This window comes from Lithobates pipiens, unplaced genomic scaffold (genome assembly GCF_037356315.1).
Source record: "Lithobates pipiens isolate NorthernLeopardFrog02 unplaced genomic scaffold, aLitPip1_a1.2 Scaffold_28, whole genome shotgun sequence".
Lineage (NCBI taxonomy): Eukaryota > Metazoa > Chordata > Amphibia > Anura > Ranidae > Lithobates > Lithobates pipiens.
The window spans coordinates 184,371,803-184,398,916 of record NW_027507789.1 but is presented as its reverse complement, the minus strand read 5'-3'; the positions used below and the strand labels follow the sequence as shown (position 1 = coordinate 184,398,916).

Below are 27,114 nucleotides of genomic sequence, written 5' to 3'. Positions count from 1 at the left end.
CACATCTAGTACTTGTATGGAATCCTAGACTTATTGAACGTGAGCATTACAATATGTACAATTTTTCTTGAACAAAGATTACATTCACAGTAAGAATTTTGTTTATTCAGGAAAATTTTCCATTCTGCTCCTTTGACTTTTCTTGTCGCTAAGGTCTTACACTTTGTAGCTACACAATGAAGACTCTCGACAAAGTATTAAAATGCAAAGAAATTAGACTCTAAACGAAGATCAGACTTGTCTATGCACTAATTTTCTTACCTGGCAGTTACGGTTGTGAAAGCTGGACATGACTGAAATAGGATAGAAGGAAGATCAAATCATTTGAGCTTTGGTGCTTAGGAAGGATTTTATGTGTGCCGTGGACAGCATTTAGAACTAATACATTGATTTTGGAAGAGATCAAACCGACTATGTCACAAGAAGCCCAAATTATGACGTTACGACTAACATATTTTGATCACACTGTCAGAAGAAGAGAGATCACTAGAGAAAGATAATGTTTGAGAAGATCGAAGGAACAAGACGAAGAGGGAAACTGACTACTTGGTGGTTGGACACATTGACTACAGCTGTGGGGATGATACTGGAGGATCTAGTCAGACTAGCACAAAGCCAACTTATTTTTTAGAGCTCTCATTCATCAAGTTACTAGGACTCTGACTTGAGTTGATGTTACTTAATAATAATCAAAGGTCATACACAATAGTAGATTTGAGCCCACCTAACATTAGAGAATGAAAATAATTTAAAAATAAAAATTTGAAGGAAATTCTACTAGCTTATGTCCAGCTTTAATTCTCAGTTGCACATGCAGTATCTTGGAAGTGAGAGGGACAGGGCCTGCAAAATGAGACTGGAGAGAATGATTTATCTTCTTATATGATGTCAGGTCTGGTTTCACCCAGTAGTCCTATGTTTTTCACTTTTTACTATCTTGGGAAATTACACAGCAAGTGGCATCTAACTTTACTTTGTTTTATTCATCCCAGTCCTATTAATATCTGGTCATGAACTGGCTGATAGGGAACGCCTTTTTTTGTCCTGAAAGGAAGATTGAAAGAATTTTTATTGAGTGGCAGTTGTGTGATACAAGTTTACTCTCTATACTAGAGTAGTGTAACCATGTGTGAGCTCGGTGCAGCATGGTGTGTCGGTGAGCAGAGATCACACAGAGGCTGAGATGAATGACAACAGAGTATTAAGAATATCCCAACAATGCACAACACAACTAGGCCTGGTGGGCAGGCACAGCCGACCAGAGCCACTTGTGAAACTGAATCAGATGAACGTATCCTGAGATGTTGCCACACCCAAATGGGAGGCTTCCTAAGTGGAGATAGCCTAGCCCCTGCACTTTCCCTACTCCTCTGGAACCTGCCACTATGTGCTGTCCCTGACAGAGGGGATACCTATCTCTACACTAGACACACCCAGGAGCCAGAATCTTAAATATACACTAACCTGACCCAAGATGGCCACTGAGGTCACGTGGGGCACCAGCATCCAATCAGACAGCTATAGCCCGGCTGACCACAAGAAGTCATAGAGGAACCAAGTTGCTCACTACTTCCTTCCCTTTCTGCATTGGCGATTGAAGGCCGATTTAAGCAGTGCTTGTTACCTGTTGAAATAAATGCTAAAATAAATATTATTCAAGGGTGGTTACAGATTCCCTCTATTTATTCCATATATGCATTAATTTGTCTATTCCTGTAGTTAGCTAGTCAAAAGTTACTGTTGATAGCACAATAATATAAGGTTAGATGTGAAAACAAACGCACTGCTTAATAAAACAATGTCTTATTTATTTCCCAAGAAAATAGGAAGATACTAACATGAAAATACTAAAAAGCATATAACACAAGAACATCAAAGATACTTATCGCAAGGCTGTCCCCCTAGACATGGTCTCATCAGCTGGGCTCAAGATGATGGTAACAGAGAGAGCCATGAGGCTGAGAGAGCCACCAGGCACGAACCAAGAGTGAAAAGGGACCATTTTTCTTCTGTGCGCACTTTTTACACATTCATTTAGACCCACTCGTAACCACACCCCACTACCCTCCTGTCCAATGAGATATTGCCAAGAGGTAGTCCTTTTAATATATATCTTTCTGTCCGTCCTGCTGTATTGGCCTCCAGGGGCAGTTCTTAGCATGCCCCTTGATCTTCTGTAGCAGGGCATTCATCAATCATTTTGTCAGCCATGGTCCTTTTTGAAGCTTGCTTGCACAGCGTTATTACACCAGCCAGTGAGGAGCCAAGCTTTTGTTCAGCCGTGCTTCTTTAAGATCAATATTGTGATATGCTACAAAGCTTTGATGTGCAACTTGTTACATTTCAGAAAGCCCCCAGGAATGCGAAAGTTTGGTATAGCCATAGTTCATATTTCAAACACCTCTTTTTTTTTTATTTAAGAAATAAAACATGTTGCCTTCCAACACCTGTGTATGACTTTCCCACAGCCTAGTTCTGGGGCTGCCTTGGTAATGTCCAAGTAGTATGTTTATGTGGCTTCACTGGTCTGAGTTGGAGGCTTCATAAGGGGATAATGGGATAATGGATTACATCACCCTTCCATTCAAAACTTTCATTTGAATTCCAAGCAGCTATAAAAGGTACACATTAATGTAGTTCTGTAATTATTAATACACAATTGAATTTATTTTTTATTCATGCATGAATTGTACATGTATTTGATGTGTCAGTCTTTTGAAGATTACTGTACAGCTGGGCAGAGTTTAGAGAGGGTAGGATAAGCAACAACCCTTTTATGTATTTCATATGGATATTTAGCAGTTTGCCCGGAGTTTGCCAAGAGTGCACTCTCTACTGTATGTAATGCACTGCCAAACTCTGCACTCTGTATGTCTGTATGTAGCGCACTCCTGAACCCTACACTCTGGTATTTAACATTGCCCCATTAAGTCCCACCCACTGTTAGTGCAATTTGGCCACACCTATCATTTGATGAAGCATGAGGGGGGGGATGTTAATGATGGGTGGTGCAATTGGGGTGTGGTTGAGTTCCTGTGCGAATTTTCTGAGAAACAGAACCTTCCTTCCTTACCCTTACAAATTATTTTCAAAAGAACAACAGTTTCACTTTAACACAGGTGACTATTTCCTTTTTTGTAGAAATTGTTCTTGGAAGCCCAACCAACTCAAGCAGGGGCCTGGTAAGTGCTGAATGTGGAATGTATCTGTTGAGAAGTCTTATAATATGATGTCCAGTACAATCCACTGACCTACAATTCAATGTGTGGAGCTGGGCAGTTTGTGTACATTTATGTTGACCAGACATGCATCTATTTTTCATATGATTGATCATTCAGTTGGTTTTATTTAGTCCTTTGGATATCTGTTAGGTCACTTGCAACCAGACCAGTCACTTTCCAAACTAGACGTTTTAGAATAATTTGGTTGCTTCACATAATAATAAATTTTCTGTCAAAATATTGAAACAATTGATTCATCAAACAATAGCCAGTGCTACAGAAATTAGTAAAACAAGGAGTATTGAAAATCAACAAAATGACTCAAAGTAACCAATTAGATTTTAGTTTTCTGGACATTTGAGGGGTTGCTGTGGTCTACTGCAATGGTCTCCAAACTGCGGCCTTGGATTCTGGATGTGGCCCTTTGATTTCCCTCATCCAGCCCTACTATTTCTCCTACTGATTTGAGGCAATATTCCTCCCACTGATCCCAACAATAGGGCATAATTCTGGCCACTGACACCATCGATGGCATACTATTCCTCCTATTGACATAACCAATGAGGCACTATTCCTCACCCTAATACAAAAGATGGGGCATTGTTAATATCACTGATGCAGGACACTTTCTACTCCCACTGGCCACAGTCCAGCTCCCCCCTAAAGTCTGAAGGACAGTAAACTGACCCTTTGTTTAGAAAGTTGAGACCCCTGATCTACAGTATTTTACAATCTTTGATCATAAGAACATTATTTTATCCAATATATACTGTAGTTCCGAATTTGTGACTGCACTGCCAGGGAGTCATTTCCAAATGATTTGTTGGTGCCTAAGCTTTTGAAAATCACTTTCATTAATGCTGAGAGATGCACATTTTTTACAATAAATGCCAAGCCTCTTGCCTTTTACATCCAGTATGAAATATTGAATAGTTTGTTTGTAGACTAATATCAATGTCTTATCGGTCACAGGTTGAAATCTATTCAAACAGGAACAAAATGATTAGCTTCAGAGGAGAACAGGTGAGCATAATGACAAGTAAGTTTGTGGTCCTAGGAGGATCTTATTTGTAAACCATCAGCTGCTTTAGACAAAATTGGTTCAGGGCTGGTTCACACTGGTCCGCCATGACTGACTTCCATAGCACAAGTCGCATTACATGTCAAAATTAATGGTTCCCTGTGAGCACCATTTTAACTTGCCCGACTTGTATCAGTCCGACTTTGAAAATGCTTCCTGCACTACTTTGGTCTGGCTTGGGTACGATTTCAGACCACTGATTTGAAAGTAAGTTGCATGCAAGTCCGATCATCGTCTTAACTGATCCGACTTGTGGCATGCGACTTGTGCTCTGAGGATCTTGAAGGGGAACCCCATGCCAAAATAAAAAAAAATGGAGTGGGGTTTTCCCCAGAATCTATTCCAGACCCTTATCCGAGCATGCAGCCTGGCAGGTCAAGAAAGGACGACGAGTGAGCTCCCGCCCCGGACTATACCAAGCAAAATGCACCCCCCCACCACAAAGCACCTTGTCCCCATGTTGATGGGGACAAGGGCCTCTTCCCAACATACCTGGGTGGTGGTTGTGGGGTTCTGCGGGCGGGGGGCTTATGGTAATCTGGAAGCCCCCTTTAACAAGGGGGCCCCCAGATCCCCCCATGTGAATAAGTATGGGGTACATCGTACCCCTACCCATTCACCAAAAAAATTAAAAAAATTAATAAAAACAGTACACAATCCTTTATTAAAACTAGCTCCAACATGCCTTCTTTCTCTAGTGATGTCTTCTCCCTCCTTCGATTCTTCTCCCTCCGTTGCCCATGTCTTCTCCCTCCTCTGGTTCTTCTCCCTCCACTGCCAATGTCTCCTTCCTCCAGGTTTTCTCTCTCCGCTTCCAATGTCTTCTTCCTCCGGTTCTTCTCCCTCCGCTTCCAATGTCTGCTTCCTCTGGTTCTTCTCCCTCTGCTGCTGATGTCTTCTTCGGCTCTTCTGCTTGTTCTTCTCCCGACACAAGCTCCCACAGTTGTGCCAACTCCACTCTCCGATGGTTCTTTTATAGACGTGGAGTGTGGCCATTCAGTGATGTCATCCGGGTGACCCGCCCCTTATGAAGTTACCACCCAAAGTATGATGGGGCAGTGATGTCATAAGGGGGCAGGGTCTCCAGATGTCGAAACCCATTCGCTGAAGTTGCATGAAAGTCGAAACAGGAAGTTACAGGGCAAAGTCGGATCAGAAGTCGTGCAACTTCCATGTATGAATAGTGTGAACATAGCCTCAAGCAGAAAGGTTACTTAGATTATGGTGAGATTTATTGACTGACATAAAACAGTGGACCTTTAGATTACTTTCACACTGAGCCGCCCGGCCGTTGTGGCTCATTAGTACTGTTTAAGTGGCACTTTTATGCCGCTTTTAGGCTGTTCGCAGAGCGTTTTTTATCCCACAAAAAAAAGTTAAAACTACAGTTTTGCATCATTTTCAAATCGCTTTTCAGGCGCTTTGGAAGCGCTGCCCATTAATTTCAATATGCAATGTTCTGCAAGATGCTGCTTGCAGGACTTTTCATAACTTCCCGCAAGCGCACTGCCCGTGTGAACAGACACACTGCAATGAATGGGAGGCGGTTTCAGGCGCTTTGCAGAGGCTATTTATAGCGCTAAAGTGCCTGAAAACTGCCCCAGTGTTAAAGGGGTCTTAACCACTTCATCCCCGGAATGATTTACCCCCTTCCTGACCAGAGCGTTTTTTGTGATTCGGCACACGTCGCTTTAACTGACAATTGCGCAGTCGTGCGACGTGGCTCCCAAACAAAATTGACGTCCTTTTTTTCCCACAAATAGAGCTTTCTTTTAGTGGTATTTGCTGACCTCTGCGGTTTTTATTTTTTGTGCTATAAACAAAAAAAGAGTGCCAATTTTGAAAAAAACACATTATTTTTTACTTTTTGATATAATATATATCCCCCAAAAATATTTTAAAAAAATTTTTTTCCACCGTTTAGGCTGATACATATTCTTCTACATATATTTGGTTAAAAAAATCGCAATAAACGTTTATTGATTGGTTTGCGCAAAAGTTATAGCGTCTACAAAATATGGGATAGTTTTATAGCATTTTTATTAATAATTTTTTTTACTAGTAATGCTGGTGATCAGTGTTTTTTTATCATGGACTGCGACATTATGGCGGACACATCGGACAATTTTGACACATTTGTTGGACATTGGCATTAATACAGCGATCAATGCTATAAAATTGCATTGATTACTGTAAAAATGTCACTGGTAGTGAAGGGGTTAACCACTAGGGGGCGGGGAGGGGTTAAGTGTATTGTAGGGGCATGTTTCTAACTGTCTGGGGGCGTGGCTGTGTGTGACACCATACTGATCGCTGCTCCCGATGACAGGGAGCAGACGATCAGTGTGCTGTCATTAGGCATAACGGGGAGATGCTGTTTACATCGGCATCTCCCTGTTCTTGAGCTCCATGACACGATCACGGGTATCCCCACGGTGATCGAGTGCACGGGACCCACAAGCACGGTCACGGAGCTTGCGGCAGGATGTCCAACCCCACTATAACTTCAGTCCTCTCAGAGATGTGCACTGAGAGGAATGAAGGTGTAGAATTAGGTGTTCCAAGCACTTTCGGGCAATCTGCTAGCGGTACACCAACATCCGATTGTAGCAGGCAAATTTCCCTACCCCAGTTGCTAAACTGGCGAAAGAAATTCGTTCCCAGCCATCCACATACTCAGCGGCTGAATGCTAATTTGGCTAAATGCTAGTTTGGCTAAATTGCTAGCACTCCAACTGCTGCCTTTTCAGCTAGTAGACTCTGCCCCATTTCGAGAATTTGTGGAATGTGCGGTACCTCAGTGGCAGGTTCCCAAACGCCAATTTTTTTCTCGGAAGGCCATTCCGGCTCCCTACCGACATGTGGAAGGCAATATCTTGGCCTCGGACAGGGCGGTCAGCGGTAAGGTGCATATTACCGCTGACTCATGGTCCAGCAGGCATAGACAGGAACGTTAACTTTCTTTCACGGCGCACTGGGTAACCCTGCTGGCAGCTGGGAAGGATGCAGGACAGGGTGCAGAATTGTTGGAGCTTGTTCCGCCACCACGCCTCCAAAATGCTGGTAGTGGTGATTCTGCCACACGTCTCTCCTCCACCCCTCCTCTTCTTCTTCCTCTATGGCCAGATTTGTCCTCGGAATCAGCGGTGCTCCGTAGGCATTCTAGGGGCTATGTATGCACTCAGGAAAAAAGATGCCATTGCGGTGCTTGCGTTGGTCTGCTTAGGGGACAGGAGCCACACTGGGGCAGAGATTCTGGCAGCTATGCAGGGGCAGGCTCAGATGTGGTTGACGCCATGCCAGCTTCAGCCAGGAATGGTGGTTTGCGGCAATGGCACCAACCTCCTCTCCGCCCTCTGACAGAGACACTTCACCCATGTTCCCTGTTTGGCTCACATCCTTAATTTGGTGGTGCAGTGCTTCTTGTGCAGATACCCGGGCTTACAGGATCTCCTGAGGCAGGCCAGGAAAGTCTATAAGTATTTCCGGTCATATAATGCCAGTGCTCGGCTGGCTGACCTCCAAAAGGAATGCAACCTGCCCAAGAAACGCCTCCTCTGTGATATGCCCACCAGGTGGAACTCAATGTTGGCAATGCTGCAGCAGCTGCATATGCAGCAGAGGGCCATGGTTTATATTCAAGGATGCATGCACTGTCCTGTCACCATTTGAGAAGGCCACGAGGATGGTGAGCAGTGACAGTGCATGCATCAGTGATACTGTTCCTCTTGTCTACCTGTTGGAGCACACGCTGCGTGGAATAATGGACAGGGCACTTGAGGCAAAACAGAGGGAGGAAGAGGAGGACTTTCTTACCTCTCAAGGCCCCCCTTTATCCAGACAGTATTCCTACGGCCCAGCCGATCTCACAGGAAGAAGAGGAGGAGGAGGATGAGGATTTTATTATCAAGGAGGTGGAGCCTAGCACTCAGCATCACCAACAGTATTCAAGGGATCGTTTTCAGTCCCCAGAAACCCATAGACTTGCACGTGGCTGGTAGGAGGAGGCTACGGATCAGGTGGTCCTTAGTGACCTGGAGGACTCCGGACCAAATGCCTCAGCAAACCTACGCTGCATGGCCTCCCTGATCCTGCAAAGCCTGTGAAAGGACCCTTGGATTTGTGGGATCAAGGAGAGGAATCAGTACTGGCTGGCAAACCTTCTTGATCCACGTTACAAGGGCTATGGTGGCGGAACTTATCCAGTCATAGCAGAGGGAGCAGAAGATGAAACATCTTCGGGAGGCCCTACAGAAAGGTTTGTGCAATGCGTTTTCAGAGCCTGGGAGGTTACAATTTCCTGTTCCTCCTGGACAACGTGTTGCTGAGGCTTCAGTCAGTCACAGAAGGAGCGGTGGAGAAGGTGGCCATCTGACCGATGCGTTCAGACAATTTTTAAGTCTGCAGCCCCAAGGTCTGATCGGTTCCAGCAACCATCACCAGCATCTGTTGTACATGGTGCAGGAATACTCAGGGGCAAGATCAGACTTGGAGACCTTTTCAACTGAAAATTTACTGGGTTACTGGGTCTTGAGGATGGATCACTGGCCAGAGCTTGCACAGTATGCGATTGAGCTACTGGCCTGTCCTGCATCCAGTGTTCTTTCGGAACGCACTTTCAGTGCTGCTGGAGGCTTTGTAACCGATCACAGGGTACGCCTGCTACCAAGCACCTGATGCTGATGTAATCAATTAATTTTTTTATGAATGTGAGATCCCTTCAAGACTGCCTATGCTGATGCTGAGTGACTATCCTTTTATGCTGAGTGACTGAGTGATCCTATTCCTCCTCAATGTTCATGTTGATAGCTTCTAAGACCATTTTTGGTTCTGGGCACCACCACCAGTGGCTAAGGCCCAATTTTTCTGCCCCTGTTTAACAGGGGAGTGTAATTAAGATTTTTACTGTAATATTTTGCAGCAGTGCTCGTTCCTGCGCTCAACAAGAGTATCTGTGAGGGGTTGCAGTGTTGTGGCACCACCACTGCCTAAGGCCCAATTTTTCTGCCCATGTTTTATAAGGGTGTGCAATTACAATTTTTGATCTAATGTTTCACAGCAGGGCCTGTTCCTGCGCTCAACAAAAGTATCTGTGAGGCTTTACAGTGTTGTGCCTCCACCACTACCACCGCCTAACGCCCAATTTGTCTGCCCCTGTTTAACAGGGGCATGTAATTACAATTCTTGATATAATATTTCACAGCAGGGTCCGTTCCAGCACCCACCAAGAGGAACTGTGAGGGCTTACAGTGTACTGGTACCACTAATACCTAAGGCCCAATTTTCCACAGAGTGTATAGAGCAGGCCGTATAGTATATACAGACGGTCCCCTATTTTCAAAATTCCGACTTACAAACTACTCCTACTTACAAACGGAGGGAGACAACAGGAAGTGAGAGGAAATCTACCCTTAGGAAGGGAAATTCTCTCCTGTAAGGGTTAATATGGGAAAAAGATGTCTCCTCCACTGATTTATCATTAATCCTTGTTTCCGTTTTCGGTTGTCTCACTGATTTACATCCATATTGCCAGGACCAGACATTACATTAAAGCCTCAAGACATTTTAAATGACTTTTATTCCTTTAAAAATGTAATTTTGTGCAGGGACTGCACGGGAAGCACACGCCACTTTAAAGGCATAGCATTGACACCCCCCAGGTACGATATTTAAAGGAATATTTAACTTTTATTATTTCACTTTAAGCATCATTAAAATCACTGCTCACGAAAAAACTTCTTTTTTTAAAACGTATTTTTTCCATTGATACATGTCCCCTAGGGCAACACCCGGGTTTCCAAACCCTTTTTAGGACAATAACTTGCATATTAGCCTTTAAAATGTGCACTTTTGATTTCTCACGTTCGAGTCCCATAGACTTTAACGGTGTTCGAATGCGAACTGACTTTCGGTCCGTTCGCATATTCTGGATGCGAACCAAACCGGGGGGAGTTCGGCCCATCCCTAATGTATAATAATTGATTTGTGTGAAAGGTGAAGCATCTACAAACTATAATATATATATATATATATATATATATATATATATATATATATATATATATATGGAAATGTAAGCAGTCCTCTCTTTCTTAATGCCTATCACATTTCTAGTGTGACTATGATAATGTGACGGGCAATCAGGGACTAGCACTAACTGACCCTAGCTGGCAAGAACATTAACTGACTCTGACATCACTAGTGACACCAATACAGTGATCATTGATAATACTGTACAGTGCCTTGAAAAAGTATTCATACCCTTTTAAATTTTCCACATTTTGTCATGTTACAACCAAAAATGTAACAACACAAAATGGCACATAATTGTGAAGTGGAAGGAAAATGATAAATGGTTTTCAAATCTTGTTTATAAATCAATATCTGAAAAGTGTGCCGTGCATTTGTATTCAGCCCCCTTTACCCTGATACCCCTAACTAAAATTTAGTGGAACCAATTACCTTCAGAAGTCACCTAATTAGTAAATATAGTCCACCTGTGTGTAATTTAATCTCAAGTCTGTCGCACAAAAGTCCATGCATGCTCAGAATCAAGTACGAGCCAGAAGCACTCGGTCTTGTGAAACTAGCATTCGTAATGGAGATATCACATACGTCTTGTATGTCACTACGTTCGTAATTGTTGGCCAACATTTGTGTGACCAAGTGTATGCAAGACAAGTTGGAGCCAACACCCTTCAAACAAAAATCCATGGTTTTGTTGTCGGAAAGTCTGATCGCGTGTATGAGGCATTAGAAGAAAACCTGTTAGAGTCTGCAAAAGACTTGAGACTGGGGTGGAGGTTCACCTTCCAGCAGGACAACGACCCTAAATATACAGACAGAGCTACAATGGAATGGTTTATATCAAAACATATTCATGTGTTATAATGGCCCAGTCAAAGTCCAGACCTAAATCCAATTAGGAATGCAAATACACGCTTTTCAGATATTTATTTGTAAAAAAAATGTAAAAACATTTATCGTTTTCCTTCTCCTTCACAATTCTGTAAGGCCGCGTACACACGCGCGGACTGTTCGCCCAACTTTGTCCGTCAAACAGTTTCGGCAAACAGTCCGCTCAAAATTAGCATGGACGGACATGGCCACACACGACGGACGAACAGTTTGCTGAAACCGTGCGCGATGACGTGAACGGCACGTACGACGGGACGAAAAATACGACGTCCTATACACTGCATTATAACTTTCGGCGTGTAAATCCTTTCTGAGCATGCGTGGAACTTAGTTTGACGAACAAGCCTACACACGAGCGGACTGTTCGCTGAAACAAGGTTTCAGCGGACAGTTTTTCGGAAATTCCGTAAAACCTTGTTCGTCAAACTGTCCGCTGAAACTGTCCGCTGAAAGCCCACACACGAGCGGACTGTCCGCCCAAACACTGTTCAGCGGACAAAGTTGGGCGAACAGTCCGCCCGTGTGTACGCGGCCTAACACTTTGTGTTGGTATATCACATAAAATCCCAGTAGAAATACATTTACGTTCTTGGTTGTAACATGACAGTGTGGAACGTTCAAGAAGTATGAAAACTTTTTCAAGGCACTGTACACTGTCACTGTACTAATGACACTGGGTGACAGGGGTGATCAGGGGGGCAATCAAGGAGTTAACTGTGTGCCTAACAAGTGTTTGTGTGCTGATTTTAGTCACAGACAGTCTGGCTTTTCTCCCTAAACTCTGTTATAAACAATAAGTGAGACCAGGAATATATAACCAACCAGATTTCTGTTCTGCGTGTTCTTACTTGTTCTTATTTGGTTGTCGCAGCTGTTTAAAAGGGGACTTTTTTGTTTTTTTGTCGGTCCCTACGTGGTTGCTGTGTAGTCCACCTATTCTGCTCTCCTTGCCTCTTTAGTGGCAAACCCACCAAAAAAACAAAAACCAAGTGAAGAGAATCTTATCAATGGGCTCACAGAATGTTAAATATCACCTTAGAGATTCTCATCCACTAAAAACTGAAACAATAAAAAAAAAATGCTGGTGGTGGATTATAAGGTAGTGCCGGCTCCTGACGATCATGTGCTCTGTGTTTTTTTCAATTTAATGTTCCTAAAACTACAGTTGGGTTTTAGGGTTAATTATGTCAAATTATGGTTTCAGTACCAGTCTAGCTGGATTGCACTGGGTTCTCCTTGGCCACAGGTGTCGCTGTCACTCCTGGAAAGTGTGAGAATGCAGTTTAGCTAGGTGTATTGTGTGCCATTCTTTCTCGGAACCAGCCCAGTGGGTGTGTCATCCTGCTGTGCATTCTGGGAAAGGGTATTTAAGGTACTGAGATCACGTGCTTCTGGGTTCCGGTCCAGAAGATCTTTATGTCTGTTTGGTCCTGGTCCTCCTGGCCTCCATGGCCCTCATGGCCTGGGGTGCGGATCCATCCAATTCCGAGTCTCGGGGCTGGATAGCCTGAGGCGAAGTAACTGAGAGGAGGATTCAAAGGTGGTCTGGTGCCGTCTCATCTGTGGAGAGGCCCAGCAACTGGGGGTGGACTCTTCGGGAGAAGGCCATGCATAAGGCTGGCTTCTCAGAAAGAGCCTGGAGGCTCAATTGAAGGGCACTAAATGGATCTACACTCATTCTGTATCGCCGGATCGGCTGCAAGATACTGGTGCTGTATGATAGTTCTCTAAGTTTGTCTATATCCCTCAGTTACATTCAAGTCTGTGGCAGAGACTTTATTCAAGTGTTCTTCATCCAAGTCTGTGGCAGAGACTTTGCTTTACTTAAACATTCTATCGGCTACTAGGCCTAGTGAGAGGAGGTCTATCCGGTAGCTGTGAGAATCCAGTTGTGAACGGTAATTCTCTGGATTTCTATAGTGAGAGACTTTCTATCTTTTGCAGTTCCAAAAGTACCTGAACTTCCTTCCTAACCCTCTACCCTTCATCGAGAAGTAGTTTTACCTATTTTTTCTAATAAATATTCCAAAAGAGGATCCAGTGTCAGTTTCTACAATTCTTTGGGCCATCTACCTTGGGAAACCCCTAGACACGCACGAGGTCAAGAAGGTAACGGTAACCCCAATAAAACCAGCAGCTCCTTCGGGGGTCAGTGCTACAATAAAAAAAACAGGGAAATCAGGGGGTTCTTTAACATTTTTGGAAACTCCCTCTTTTAATGGCACATCCAACATATAACGTGTTGTTCAGTACCGTATTTACATTTTGTTTTCTGTAGATTGCCTCCTATTTTGGCCATTCAGTAGCTGTTACAGATATCAATGGAGATGGGTGAGTCTCATTTGTTGCAAAATATAATTTCACTTGAATGTAGAGCCATCTAGTGTTACAATCTGATTGTCTACAGATTCAGTATAAAGAAAACCTCTCTGTTATATTACATAGTTTAAGAAATAGGCTTTCAGTAGCTTTGAGAAAATAATGTGTTTTGAATTTTATTATGGTAATTGTATGAAAGGATTTGTTAGACAAGCCCTATTTTATTTGACATTTGTGAGAACAGGGATCCAAACTCAAAGTAATCGCTGGGTACATTTGGGCCCTGAGCCGTTGGGTGAGGATTACTTTATTAGAGAATAAACTTTATTCATATGGATGCCGAATCAAGCTTTTGATCCTGATATATCAGTATTTTCTGTGTTTGGAATTCAGACAACAAACAGGTTTAATGTTAATTTAACCACTTTAAGACCGGACCATTTTGCTGGTAAATGACCAGAGGTCTTTTTACACTTTGGCACTGCGCTGCTTTAACTGGTAATTGCGCGGTCATGCAATGTTGTACCCAAACAAAATTTGCGTCCTTTTCTTCCCACAAATAGAGCTTTCTTTTGATGGTATTTGATTGCCTCTGCGATTTTTATTTTTTGCGATATAAACGTAAAAAGACCGCAAATTTTGAAAAAAAATGATATTTTCTACTTTTTGTTATTAGAAAAATCCAATAAACTCAATTTTAGTCATACATTTAGGCCAAAATGTATTCAGCCACATGTCTTTGGTAAAAAAAAAGTCAATAATTGTATATTTATTGGTTTGCGCAAAAGTTGTCACATCTACAAACTAAGGTACGTTTTCTGGAATTTACGCAGCTTTTAGTTTACGACTGCCTATCTCATTTCTTGAGGTGCTAAAATGGCAGGGCAGTACAAAACCCCCCCAAATGACCCCATTTTGGAAAGTAGACACCCTAAGGAAATTGATAAGAGGCATGTTGAGCCCATTGAATATTTTATTTTTTTGCCTCAAGCGATTGAATAATGACAAAAAAAAAATTTTTTTTTTTTTTTTACACAAAGTTGTCACTAAATGATATATTGCTCACACATGCTATGGGCGTATGTGAAATGACACCCCAAAATAAATTCTGCTGCTTCTCCTGAGTACGGGGATACCACATATGTGGGACTTTTTGGGAGCCTAGCCGCGTACGGGGCCCCGAAAACCAAGCACCGCCTTCAGGCTTTCTAAGGGCGTAAATTTTTGAGTTCACTTCTCACTACCTATTACAGTTTTGAAGGCCATAAAATGCCAAGATGGCACAAAACCCCCACAAATGACCCCATTTTAGAAAGTAGACACCCCAAGCTATTTGCTGAGAGGCATGTTGAGTTCATGGAATATTTTATATTTTGCCACAAGTTGCGGGAAAATTACAAACTTTTTTTTTTTTTTTTTTTTTTTCACAAAGTTGTCACTAAATGATATATTGCTCACACATGCCATGGGCATATGTGAAATGACACCCCAAAATAAATTCTGCTGCTTCTCCTGAGTACGGGGATACCACATATGTGGGACTTTTTGGGAGCCTAGCCGCGTACGGGGCCCCGAAAACCAAGCACCGCCTTCAGGCTTTCTAAGGGCGTAAATATTTGACTTCACTCCTCACTACCTATTACAGTTTTGAAGGCCATAAAATGCCAAGATGGCACAAAACCCCCACAAATGACCCCATTTTAGAAAGTAGACACCCCAAGCTATTTGCTGAGAGGCATGTTGAGTCCATGGAATATTTTATATTTTGCCACAAGTTGCGGGAAAATTACAAACTTTTTTTTTTTTTTTTTTTTTTTTCACAAAGTTGTCACTAAATGATATATTGCTCACGCATGCCATGGGCATATGTGAAATGACACCCCAAAATAAATTCTGCTGCTTCTCCTGAGTACGGGGATACCACATATGTGGGACTTTTTGGGAGCCTAGCCGCGTACGGGGCCCCGAAAACCAAGCACCGCCTTCAGGCTTTCTAAGGGCGTTACAGTTTTGAAGGCCATAAAATGCCAAGATGGCACAAACCCCCCCCAAATGACCCCATTTTGGAAAGTAGACACCCCTAAATTTAGGGGTACACTAGTGAGACTAGGTAATAAATGGCGGGTGCCCTGAAACTATAAAAAAATAACTAACCAACCAGCGTCACCTGTAACAGTTATATGGTGATCACTGGTGAAAGGGTTAACTAGGGGGCAATCAGGGGGCTTTATGCGGTAGTATATGGGGGTCCCTGGCGCTATAAAAAGCTGCGGCGAACCTAAATACCTACTTGCCTAACTAGCGTCACCTGTGACACTAATACAGCGATCAGAAAAACGATCGCTTATTAGGCTGGGTTCACACTGGAGCGATGCGGGAACGCCACGAATGCGCGGCGGGTTCCCGCATCGCATGCCTCCCGGCGGCAGTTCACACTGCCCTATGCGAACTGCTGGGAGTGTCAGTGAAATGTTACTGACACCCCCAGATCAGTTCGCATATCGCAGTGCGATCTGAAAACTCGGATCGCATGGTGTGAACACCCATGCGATCCGATTCTGCTGCGGGCCAAAAAAAGGGTCCCGTGCGAATTTGCGGCGGGTGCGGCGGGTGTGGCGGGTGCGGCGAATGGCTGAACTCGAATCGCACAGAGATCGGATGTGATTTGCACTGCAGTGCGGTGCGAATCACATCCGTTCTCAAACCGCTGCAATCTGAACCCAGCCTTAGTGACACTGGCGACGGGGGGTGATCACGGGGTTAAACCTTTATTGGGGGGGTTAGGGGGGTACCTTAGAACTAAAGGGGGCTAACCCTAACTGCCCTAACAGTTATTAGTCACAAATGACACCCGCCGGGTGATCAGGGGGTTAAACCTTTATTAGGTAATAAATGGCGGGTGCCCTGAAACTATAAAAAAATAACTAACCAACCAGCGTCACCTGTAACAGTTATATGGTGATCACTGGTGAAAGGGTTAACTAGGGGGCAATCAGGGGGCTTTATGCGGTAGTATATGGGGGTCCCTGGCGCTATAAAAAGCTGCGGCGAACCTAAATACCTACCTGCCTAACTAGCGTCACCTGTGACACTAATACGGCGATCAGAAAAATGATCGCTTATTAGGCTGGGTTCACACTGGAGCGATGCGGAAACGCCGCGAATCCGCGGCGGGTTCCCGCATCGCATGCCTCCCGGCGGCAGTTCACACTGCCCTATGCGAACTGCTGGGAGTGTCAGTGAAATGTTACTGACACCCCCAGATCAGTTCGCATATCGCAGTGCGATCTGCAAACTCGGATCGCATGGTGTGAACACCCATGCGATCCGATTCTGCTGCGGGCCAAAAAAAGGGTCCCGTGCGAATTTGCGGCGGGTGCGGCGGGTGTGGCGGGTGCGGCGGGTGCGGCGAATGGCTGAACTCGAATCGCACAGAGATCGGATGTGATTTGCACTGCAGTGCGGTGCGAATCACATTCGTTCTCATAAACCGCTGCAATGTGAACCCAGCCTTAGTGACACTGGCGACGGGGGGTGATCACGGGGTTAAACCTTTATTGGGGGGGTTAGGGGGGTACATTAGAACTAAAGGGGGCTAACTCTAACTGCCCTAACAGTTATTACAGTCACAAATGACACCAATGCAAAAAAAAAAAAAAAAAAAAAAAAAAAATGACATTGGTGTCACTGTGACTGGGGGGCAGGGGTAATTGGGGGGGTGATCGGGGGGTAAAGGGGGGGTGTGAGTGTGCCTGGCATGTTCTACTGTGTGTGTAGAGTGTTGGTGCAACTCACCGATCCGCTCTCCTCCGTGTCGGAACGGAAAATACCGACACGGAGGAGAGAATACATCACTTCCTCTCCTGTGTTTACATTACAGGAGAGGAAGTGATGTCACGGGGGATTTCCATTCGTCGAGAGAGATCGCGAGGGGGTGGCCATGAATGAATGGCCGTCCCCTCATCCCTGATCTCTCCCGAACGAATGCCGACCGCCGCAGGCACCGGGGGGGGGCCCGATCGGGCCCCCCACCCGCGGGCAGGCATGGACTTATATATACGCCAATATGCCTGCCCGTGCCATTCTGCCGACGTATATCGTCGTGCGGCGGTCGGCAAGTGGTTAAAGGTAGCTGAGTAAGAGTTTGAACTTGAATGATAGCGGAGTAAGAATATGTTTATACACTATATTACCAAAAGTATTGGGATGCCTGCCTTTACACGCACATGAACTTGAATGGGTTCAATATTGAGTTGGCCCATCGTTTGCAGCTATAACAGCTTCAACTCTTCTGGGAAGATTGTCCATAAGGTTTATGTGTGTGTCTATGAGAATGTTTGACCATTCTTCCAGAAGCACATTTGTGAGGTCAGATACTGGTGTGGACGAGAAGGCCTGGCTTGTAGTCTCCATTTAAGCTCATCCCAAAGGTGTTCTATCAGGTTGAGGTCAGGTCAAGTTTCTCCACCCCAAACTCGCTCATCCGTGTCTTTATGGTCCTTGCTTTGTGCACTGGTGCGCAGTCATGTTGAAACAGGAAAGGCCAACCCCAAACTGTTCCCAGAAAGTTGGGAGCATGTAATTGTCCAAAGTGTCTTGGTATGCTGATGCCTTAAGAGTCTCCTTGACTGGAAATAAGGGGCCAAGCCCAACCCCTGAAAGACAACCCCACACCATAATCCCCCCTCCACCAAATGTTTTGGACCAGTGCATAAAGCAAGGTGCATAAAGACAGGATGAGCAAGTTTGGGGTGGAGGAACTTGACTGGCCTGCACAGAGTCCTGACCTCAACCTTTGGGATGTATTTGAGTGCAGACTGCGAGCCAGGCCTTCTCTCCAACATCAGTGCCTGACCTCACAAATGCACTTCTGCAAGAATGGTCAAACATTCCCATGGACACACTCCTAAACCTTATAGACAGCCTTCTCAGAAGAGTTGAAGCTGTTATAACAGCAAAGGGTGGGCCAACCCAATATTGAACCCTATGGACTAAGACTGGGATGCCATTAAAGTTCATGTGTGTGTAAAAGCAGGTGACCCAATACTTTTGGTAATATAGTGTATAGCTGATCTTTGCTGTCCAATCAGAATGACAGCTACTGTACAAAATCTCTCACTTGTTGACATTGATTCTATATGTTTATTTGCAGGCTTGATGATCTACTGGTGGGAGCTCCCCTTTTTATGGAGCGCAAGTCAGGTGGAAAGTTCCTGGAAGTTGGGCAAGTCTACATATATCTGCAGAAGAGGGCCAGGATTCTGGACAGGAGCTCTCAGATCCTCATGGGGAATCGTGTGTATGGACGTTTTGGTGCATCCATTGCTCCTCTAGGAGACCTGGATCAAGATGGATACAATGGTATCAGGCGACACTTATTTGTGTTGTGAGGGGTTAGCTCGGCAGCGGGTGTGTGTGACCCCCTGGATGGGTTCACAACACAAAGTCAGGCACAGCAGACAGCGGTGTAGGTTCAAAAAACAAAAGATCCGGTTTATTTATGCTCCATGCAGTGATACATATAACAGCCAAACAAAATAAAACAAGAAAATAAATCCTGGTCAGCTTGACCTCTAACTACACACATAGACTCCCTGTCTAACAACTGGGTACAGCCTTGTGCTGTACCAGTCCCTGCCTTTGTTGTAAAGGTTTTGCCACACAGGCGTTAACTCACCGCACAGTACAGGTGACACACTCCCCAGTCTATACAACACAAAACTGGTTCCAGGATGGAGCATCTCCCTATGCATGCTGGGGTTTTTTGTAGAGGCCTTAATGAGCCCACTTGCTTCAGCTGGGCTCATTAACTCTTCCCCTCTAATTGTAAAAGTCTGCATAAAGCTTGAATCTAGGACACACATATTTACCATCCTGGATACAACCAGGTGACTTCACCTGCCTGCTGCCACATACCCCCCCTCTTGTTTCAACCTTGGGGTTGTAACACCAGCAGTCAGACACGCATGTATCCGAGACAAAGCATCCACATTCCCCATTTTAACACCAGGGCGATGCTTAACTGTAAAGTTAAATTCCTGTAGGGCTAGGAACCACCTATTTACTCTTCTATTGGTCTCCTTGTTCTGAGCCATCCACTTTAAAGGAGCGTGATCAGTCACCAGGTCAAAGTGCCTACCTAGCAGATAGTACCGAAGGGAATCTAGAGCCCACTTCACTGCTAAACATTCCTTCTCAATCGTGGAGTAATTTACCTCATGGGACTTTAACTTCCTGCTGAGGTAAATGACTGGGTGCTCTTCCCCGTTCCAGACCTGGGATAACACTGCTCCTAACCCAACGTCTGATGCATCAGTTTGTACCACGAAGTCCTTAGAGAAGTCTGGTGAGTACAACACTGGCTGGCTACATAAGGCTGTTTTTAAGGACTGAAATGCTTCCTCAGCCTCTGGGGACCATTTAACCATAACCGACTCTTTCCCTTTTGTCAGGTTGGTGAGGGGCACAGCCTGAGAAGCAAAATGGGGAATGAATCGTCGATAATAGCCAGCGATTCCCAGAAAGGCTCGTACCTGTTTCTTGCTGTTGGGACGTGGCCAACTCTGTATGGCCTCGACTTTATTGACTTGGGGTTTTATCACCCCCCTCCCAATAGTGTACCCAAGATATTTGGCCTCCTCCTGTCCAATGGTACACTTCTTTGGATTGGCCGTAAACCCAGCTTCCCGGATAGAGTCTAGGACTGCTTGTACTTTTGGCAAATGTGAGACCCAGTCTGTGCTATGGATAATCACATCATCCAGGTAAGCTGCAGCATATTTCTGATGGGGCCTCAGAATCTTATCCATTTTCCGCTGGAATGTTGCCGGTGCATTCTGTAACCCAAACGGCATTCTCTTATATTGGAATGCCCCATCTGGGGTTACAAACGCAGTTTTCTCCTTGGCCGACTCGGCCAGGGGAATTTGCCAATACCCTTTGGTGAGATCAAGAGTTGTCATATATCGGGCTGTTCCCAGCCGGTCAATCAACTCATCTATACGTGGCATGGGGTAGGTGTCAAATTTTGTAACTTTATTTAATTGTCTAAAATCGTTACAAAACCGCCAGCTCCCATCAGGTTTGGGCACTAGTACGATAGGACTGGACCAGTCACTCTGGGACTCCTCTATCACACCCAATTCCAGCATCCTTTGAACCTCCCCACGTATTGCCTCCCGTCGGGCCTCTGGTATTCTATAAGGTTTTAGTTTTACCCTTTCTCCTGGCGGGGTGATAATGTCATGCTCTACGCCAGATGTTTGTCCCGGAAGCTCAGAGAAAATCTCTTTGTTACGAAGTACAAACTCTTTAACCTCCTGTTGTTGGGGTTTCGATAAGGTGTCTGCTATTCCAACCTCAGGAACTAAGCAATCAGGCTGTACTTGTGACAAAGTCTCTGCGACTAGGGATTCCCTATCCCTCCAGGCTTTCAGCAGATTGACGTGATAGATCTGCTCCGGCTTTCGCCTTCCTGGCTGTCTAACCCTGTAGTTCACCTCACTCATTTTTTCAATTACTTCATATGGACCTTGCCATTTGGCCAGAAATTTGCTTTCAACCGTAGGGACTAGCACCAAGACCCTATCCCCCGGGGAAAAAGTACGGGTCTTGGCCCCACGGTTGTACACTCTCTGCTGTGCTAACTGCGCTTGGGTTAAATGTTCCTTTACAATTGGCATTACCTGTGCAATTCTATCTTGCATCAGGGCGACATGCTCAATCACACTCCTGTGAGGAGAACTCTCATTTTCCCAAGTTTCCTTGGCGATATCCAGCAGCCCTCTTGGGTGTCTCCCATAGAGCAACTCGAAGGGTGAGAAACCCGTAGAGGATTGGGGTACCTCCCTAATGGCAAACATCAGATAGGGTATTAGACAATCCCAATTCTTTCCATCTCTATCCACCACCTTCTTTAACATTTGTTTTAGGGTTTTGTTGAATCTTTCAACCAACCCATCTGTTTGGGGGTGATACACAGATGTACGCAATTGCTTCACTTTGTACAACTTGCATAATTCTTTCATAACCCGGGACATAAAGGGTGTACCTTGGTCCGTAAGCAGTTCCTTACAAATACCCACGCGGCTAAAAACAAGAGATAGCTCTTTGGCTATGGTTTTGGCCGAGGTATTTCGGAGAGGAATTGCTTCCGGATAACGGGTGGCATAGTCCAAAATAACCAAAATGTACTGATGCCCCCTAGCAGACTTCATTATCGGACCTACCAAATTCATTGCGATCCTCTCAAAGGGGACCTCAATGATAGGAAGAGGTACCAGCGGGTTACGGAAATGTGGCATAGGTGCCGACTTCTGACACACAGGGCAGGAGGAACAATAATTTTCTATTTCCTTCATGACCCCAGGCCAATAGAATCTCTGCAGTACCCTCTCTCTGGTTTTCTCTGTCCCCAGATGACCTCCCAGAATGTGTCCATGAGCCAATTCTAACACCAACTTCCTGTAAGGTTTGGGCACTACAAGTTGCTCAATGGTTTCTTCTGCCCTTTGAGCCACTCGATATAGCAGGTCCCTTTCCATAGTGAAGTAAGGATAAGGGCAAGTCTTATCTGGGTTCACTAACTCGCCATCTATTTTCACCACATTTTCCCGTGCCTTTATTAGGGTGGGGTCTTTTAACTGTTCTGTGGCAAAATTTTCCCTGTGAACCTCAAGATCCGAAAACTCCACAGACGGCATGTTTTCATCTGAGGATGTTGGCTCCTCCCCAGTTTCTCGAGTTTCCCCCGCCAATACCGACAAGGGAAATTCAGGAGAGTCCTCACCACTCCCAGAGGAATTCTGGTCATCTTCCTGGTTTATAGGGGCACCAATGGGGGCCTCAGGACAATCCCAGAGTTCCCAGAATTTTGGAAAATCCCTTCCCACAATAGCATCATGTGGTAAGTGAGCCACTAACCCCACCTGATGAGAGAGGTTACCTTTGGGGGTCTCAAAAAACACTGAAGTTACAGGATACTCTCGGGTGTCCCCATGCACACAAATAACAGTCACTCTGTTCTTCCCAGAGACCTCTGTAGTAACTAATTCAGCTTTTATCAATGTTACCAGGCTACCTGAATCTAGCAACACATCAACATGTCTACCATTAATACACATTTTACATAAATGTTTCTCAGGTCCCCGAATGGCAGTGCATGCAACTGTCGCAAACAGCGACTGACGTCTCTCCCTTATAAAGTCACATTGCATAGGCTCATCCACAACTGGGCAATTGGCTGCAATATGTCCCTCTTGCCGGCAGCGGTAGCAAATAATCTTTTTCGCTGCCTCTTGCAGCATGGGCTTCCTGGGCTGCTCCCGCCAGACCTTAGGTAGAACTCCCACCCTCTCACTCTCTCCACCCTCACCCCTTGGAGTCATCTTACCCGCCACTGGGGATGATCTGGTCTTAGGGGGGAAAGTCCGTGAGTCCCTGGAAGAGGTGGTCAGGTTCTCTGTAGCCAAGTACCTCTCAACCAGATCCACAAGTTTATCTGCATTTTCTGGGTCTCCATGGCTTACCCATTTTTGGATGGCAGTAGGAAGAGCTCTCAGGAAACGATCCATAACCACACGTTCCACAATGTTTGGTGCAGTCAAAGTCTCTGGCTGCAGCCACTTCCTGCTCAGGTGAATGAGATCATACATTTGAGACCTGGGAGGTTTTCCAACCTGAAAAGTCCAGTTATGCACACGCTGAGCCCGGACGGCCAGGGTGACACCCAGCCGTGCCAATATTTCTGCTTTTAGCACCACATAGTCTTTTGCTTGGTCAGGCTCTAGGTCATAATAAGCTTTCTGCGATTCCCCAGTTAACAGAGGGGCCACCAGTCCAGCCCATTGCTCCTTAGGCCACTTTTCCCTTTCAGCAGTCCTTTCAAATGTGGTCAAAAACACCTCCGGATCATCCTCTCCAGTCATTTTTGTCAGTAAACGGCTCACACCAAAGGATGCGGTATTATTGTAACCACTTGCTTCATTGGTCTGCGGACGTTGCTGTATTAATGTCTCTATTTTCTGTTGAAAATTCTGCTCTTGCTTCTGCAACAGGTCTATGAAGCGGGCTTCAGATCGCTGCTGGGCTTGTTGCTGAGCTTCCAAACTCTGCTGGTGAGCCTTCTGCTGATTTTCCAAACTCTGCTGCAAAGTTGCATTTATCTGCTGCTGGGCTGCAAGGCTCTGTTGTTGAGCTGCAAGGCTCTTTTGTAAACCTGCATTTGTTTGCTGCTGATTTGCATTTGCTTATTGCTGGTTTGCATTTGCTAGAGCCAGCTGTCTCAGTATCTCCTCCATGCTGGCCTTAACAAAAAAAAAAAAAAGTGCCAAAATTCTCCACCAACTGTGAGGGGTTAGCTCGGCAGCGGGTGTGTGTGACCCCCTGGATGGGTTCACAACACAAAGTCAGGCACAGCAGACAGCGGTGTAGGTTCAAAAAACAAAAGATCCGGTTTATTTATGCTCCATGCAGTGATACATATAACAGCCAAACAAAATAAAACAAGAAAATAAATCCTGGTCAGCTTGACCTCTAACTACACACATAGACTCCCTGTCTAACAACTGGGTACAGCCTTGTGCTGTACCAGTCCCTGCCTTTGTTGTAAAGGTTTTGCCACACAGGCGTTAACTCACCGCACAGTACAGGTGACACACTCCCCAGTCTATACAACACAAAACTGGTTCCAGGATGGAGCATCTCCCTATGCATGCTGGGGTTTTTTGTAGAGGCCTTAATGAGCCCACTTGCTTCAGCTGGGCTCATTAACTCTTCCCCTCTAATTGTAAAAGTCTGCATAAAGCCTGAATCTAGGACACACATATTTACCATCCTGGATACAACCAGGTGACTTCACCTGCCTGCTGCCACAGTGTGTATTCTCAAAAAAAAAAACACTTTATTCTAAAGATAACAATAAATCTAGATTGGAAAGAGACAAATGTCCATTAAATCCAACCATAACAAAATATAAATCTTTAGATAAAAAATAAAAGCTTGCATCCTAATCCCTAACCATTAGTTAATCCAGAAGAAGTAAAAATAAAAAAACCTTTATATTCCTTTAAAGGAGCTTGACATCCTTTTAAAGGTTGGTCCATACCAAAAATTTTTGGAATATTTAGAAATCTAGTGTTTAGTTGACTAACCTCAGTCGTCTTATATCTAAATCAATGATAATCTCTACTTCATTCTCCATAATTATTTAAAGGTCAAATAAATACGCAGAAGAAGAGCAGGACACCTTGTGAAGGCCATGATGGTGGCTGGAGCTTGAAATCGCCACTTCATAGTTGCATAGTGATATAAGAAGCTACAGTTAGTTCAGTTTGGAAGAAATGGATTGTGGGTTATCCTTTTGCTAAAGGAGTTATAGTAGTAGTTGGACAAAGTATCTAGATTCTGGGCTGGCAGCTTCTCCACACCAGAGGGGCTTCCATTGTTTCTTTGGTATGTAACTTGAGTCAATCTAAGACTGAAGCACCACCCTTGATGTTAAATGTCTAGATATTGAACTACTTCAGCCCCGGAAGATTTCACCCTCTTCCTGACCAGAGCACATTTGACAATTTGGCACTGCATCACTTTAACTGGTAATTGCACATGAATGCAATGCTGTACCCAAAGAAACATTTTCCCACAAATAGAGCTTTCCTTTGGTGGCATTTGATCAACTCTGCGGTTTTAATTTTTTGTGATATAAACGAAAAAAAAAACTGAAAATTTTGAAAAAAGAAAAGATATTTTCTACTTTTTGTTATAAAAAAATACAATAAATTCAATTTTAGTCATACATTTAGACCAAAATGTATTCAGCCACATGTGTGGGCTGAATGAAAAAATAGATTATTCAGTGGGTATGCCCACCATTAGAATACCGCCCTGCATCCACCTACTTCTAGAGATGGGCATACATGCACTTGCAGTTTTTTAACTATGGCAGTGAAATCAGCTCCTACAGCACTGGAGTCGCTGGTTTAGGTATCGTGAGAGCAAACGCTGTTGCTGTCAAGATAAATAAATTGGTGCTGCAGCTGAATGGTGTACCTGAAAAGCAAACAATAGTAACAATAAAACATTAACTCAATAAAACAACAATCTGTGCCAAAAAAAGAGTAAAAAATATATGCTGAAGTTTGGAGGCAATCCACCCCTAATGTTAGGAGCAAATTGCCCCTCCACCCCTGCCCCCATGCTTCGGCATATACGCTCCTTTTTGGTGAAATCACCTCCTACAGCACTGGAGTCGCTCCCTATGTAGTCTGGGCAGTTCTTGGGCTCCACGTGACTATATTTTCCCCTCATAAAACATAGTACTATATGTATAGCCTGTTACCTTTTCACAGAGCTTATACATCTTGACCCCATATCTGGCAGGCTTGCTGGGGATATACTGTTTGAAAGACAAGCGGCCAGAAAATTGAATCAGGGACTCATCCATGCAGATAAATTGATCAGGAGTAAACAAGGCTGCAAACTGTTGGTTGAAGTAGTTTACAAGGGGCTGAATTTTGTAACAAGCGAATGAATATTTGCTTTCTAACACTGAACTGCCTCTCCACCAATCAGGAAGCACGGGTGTGTTACCCATCACCTGATTGGCTAAAATGACAAGTGCTATGACTGGATGCCTATCAGGAGGAGGAGAGGAGGGGGGAAGTGTTACAGTGTTAACTTTTAAATGGCACAGTGGCTGCTTTTGATGGCACAGTGGCTGATTTTATTTATAAAAAAATGTATTTATTTATACAGGTGTGTGGAGGGCTGACATATATACAGGGATGAGGGGGCTGACATATATACAGGTGTGTGGGGGGACTGACATATATACAGGTGTGAGGGGGCTGACATATAAATAGGTGAGTGTAGGGGGGCTAGCATATATACAGGTGTGTGGGGGGCTGACATATATACAGGTGTGTAGGGGGGTTGGCATATATACATAGAATGCATTAAGGTGAAAAAACATTTACCTTTACAACCCCTTTAACGGTGGCTGCCCGCACCCCGATAGCAACGCAACTCTGCTGAATTTAAGATCCAATTCCTGATTCCGGGGGGGGGGGGGCACTTGACCCCCCTTGCCCCTGCCTGTGGACGTCCATGGGAGCCCACCACTTCTGCAGCACCCGTACTCCCCCCATTCACTGGCCAACACAGAATTCAGGTAGAAACTGTTGATTTTACATCACTTGATTTTTATTCGCTGTTTTTCACGGAAGATTTCTATAGATCTATTGTGGACCAAAGCAATTTGTATGTCAATTCATCACCGCTAATTCCCAGTTGACCCATGCCAGAGATTGGAAACCTACTACGGTTTCTGAATTTAGGACCTTTCTGGGCCTATCCCTCCTCATTGGCATAACTCACTTTTTTTAGTTATGCCCATGAGGAGGGATAGGCCCAGAAAGGTCCACTGACCCAATTCACCATATGCCTGTGTTCTCTGCATCCATGACCAGGGCTAGATACGAGCAGATCTTGCAGTTCATGCATTTTAATGACAATGAACTCTGTCGTCCTTGGGGTGACCCTGAATACGATCTGCTCCAAAAAATTAAGCCCCTCGTA

General features: G+C 44.6%; 1 protein-coding gene across 1 annotated transcript in view; it reads left to right on the top strand.

Moving 5' to 3' along the window:
* The window catches only part of LOC143935912 (integrin alpha-IIb-like), a 156,194-nt gene that overhangs the window by 67,901 nt on the left and 61,179 nt on the right, over positions 1–27,114 (top strand). The window contains exons 9-12 of the mRNA XM_077460102.1: positions 3,142–3,182; positions 4,194–4,244; positions 13,499–13,551; positions 18,692–18,900. Of these exons, the coding sequence (XP_077316228.1) occupies positions 3,142–3,182; positions 4,194–4,244; positions 13,499–13,551; positions 18,692–18,900 (354 nt within the window). The remainder of the gene's footprint in view (positions 1–3,141; positions 3,183–4,193; positions 4,245–13,498; positions 13,552–18,691; positions 18,901–27,114) is intronic.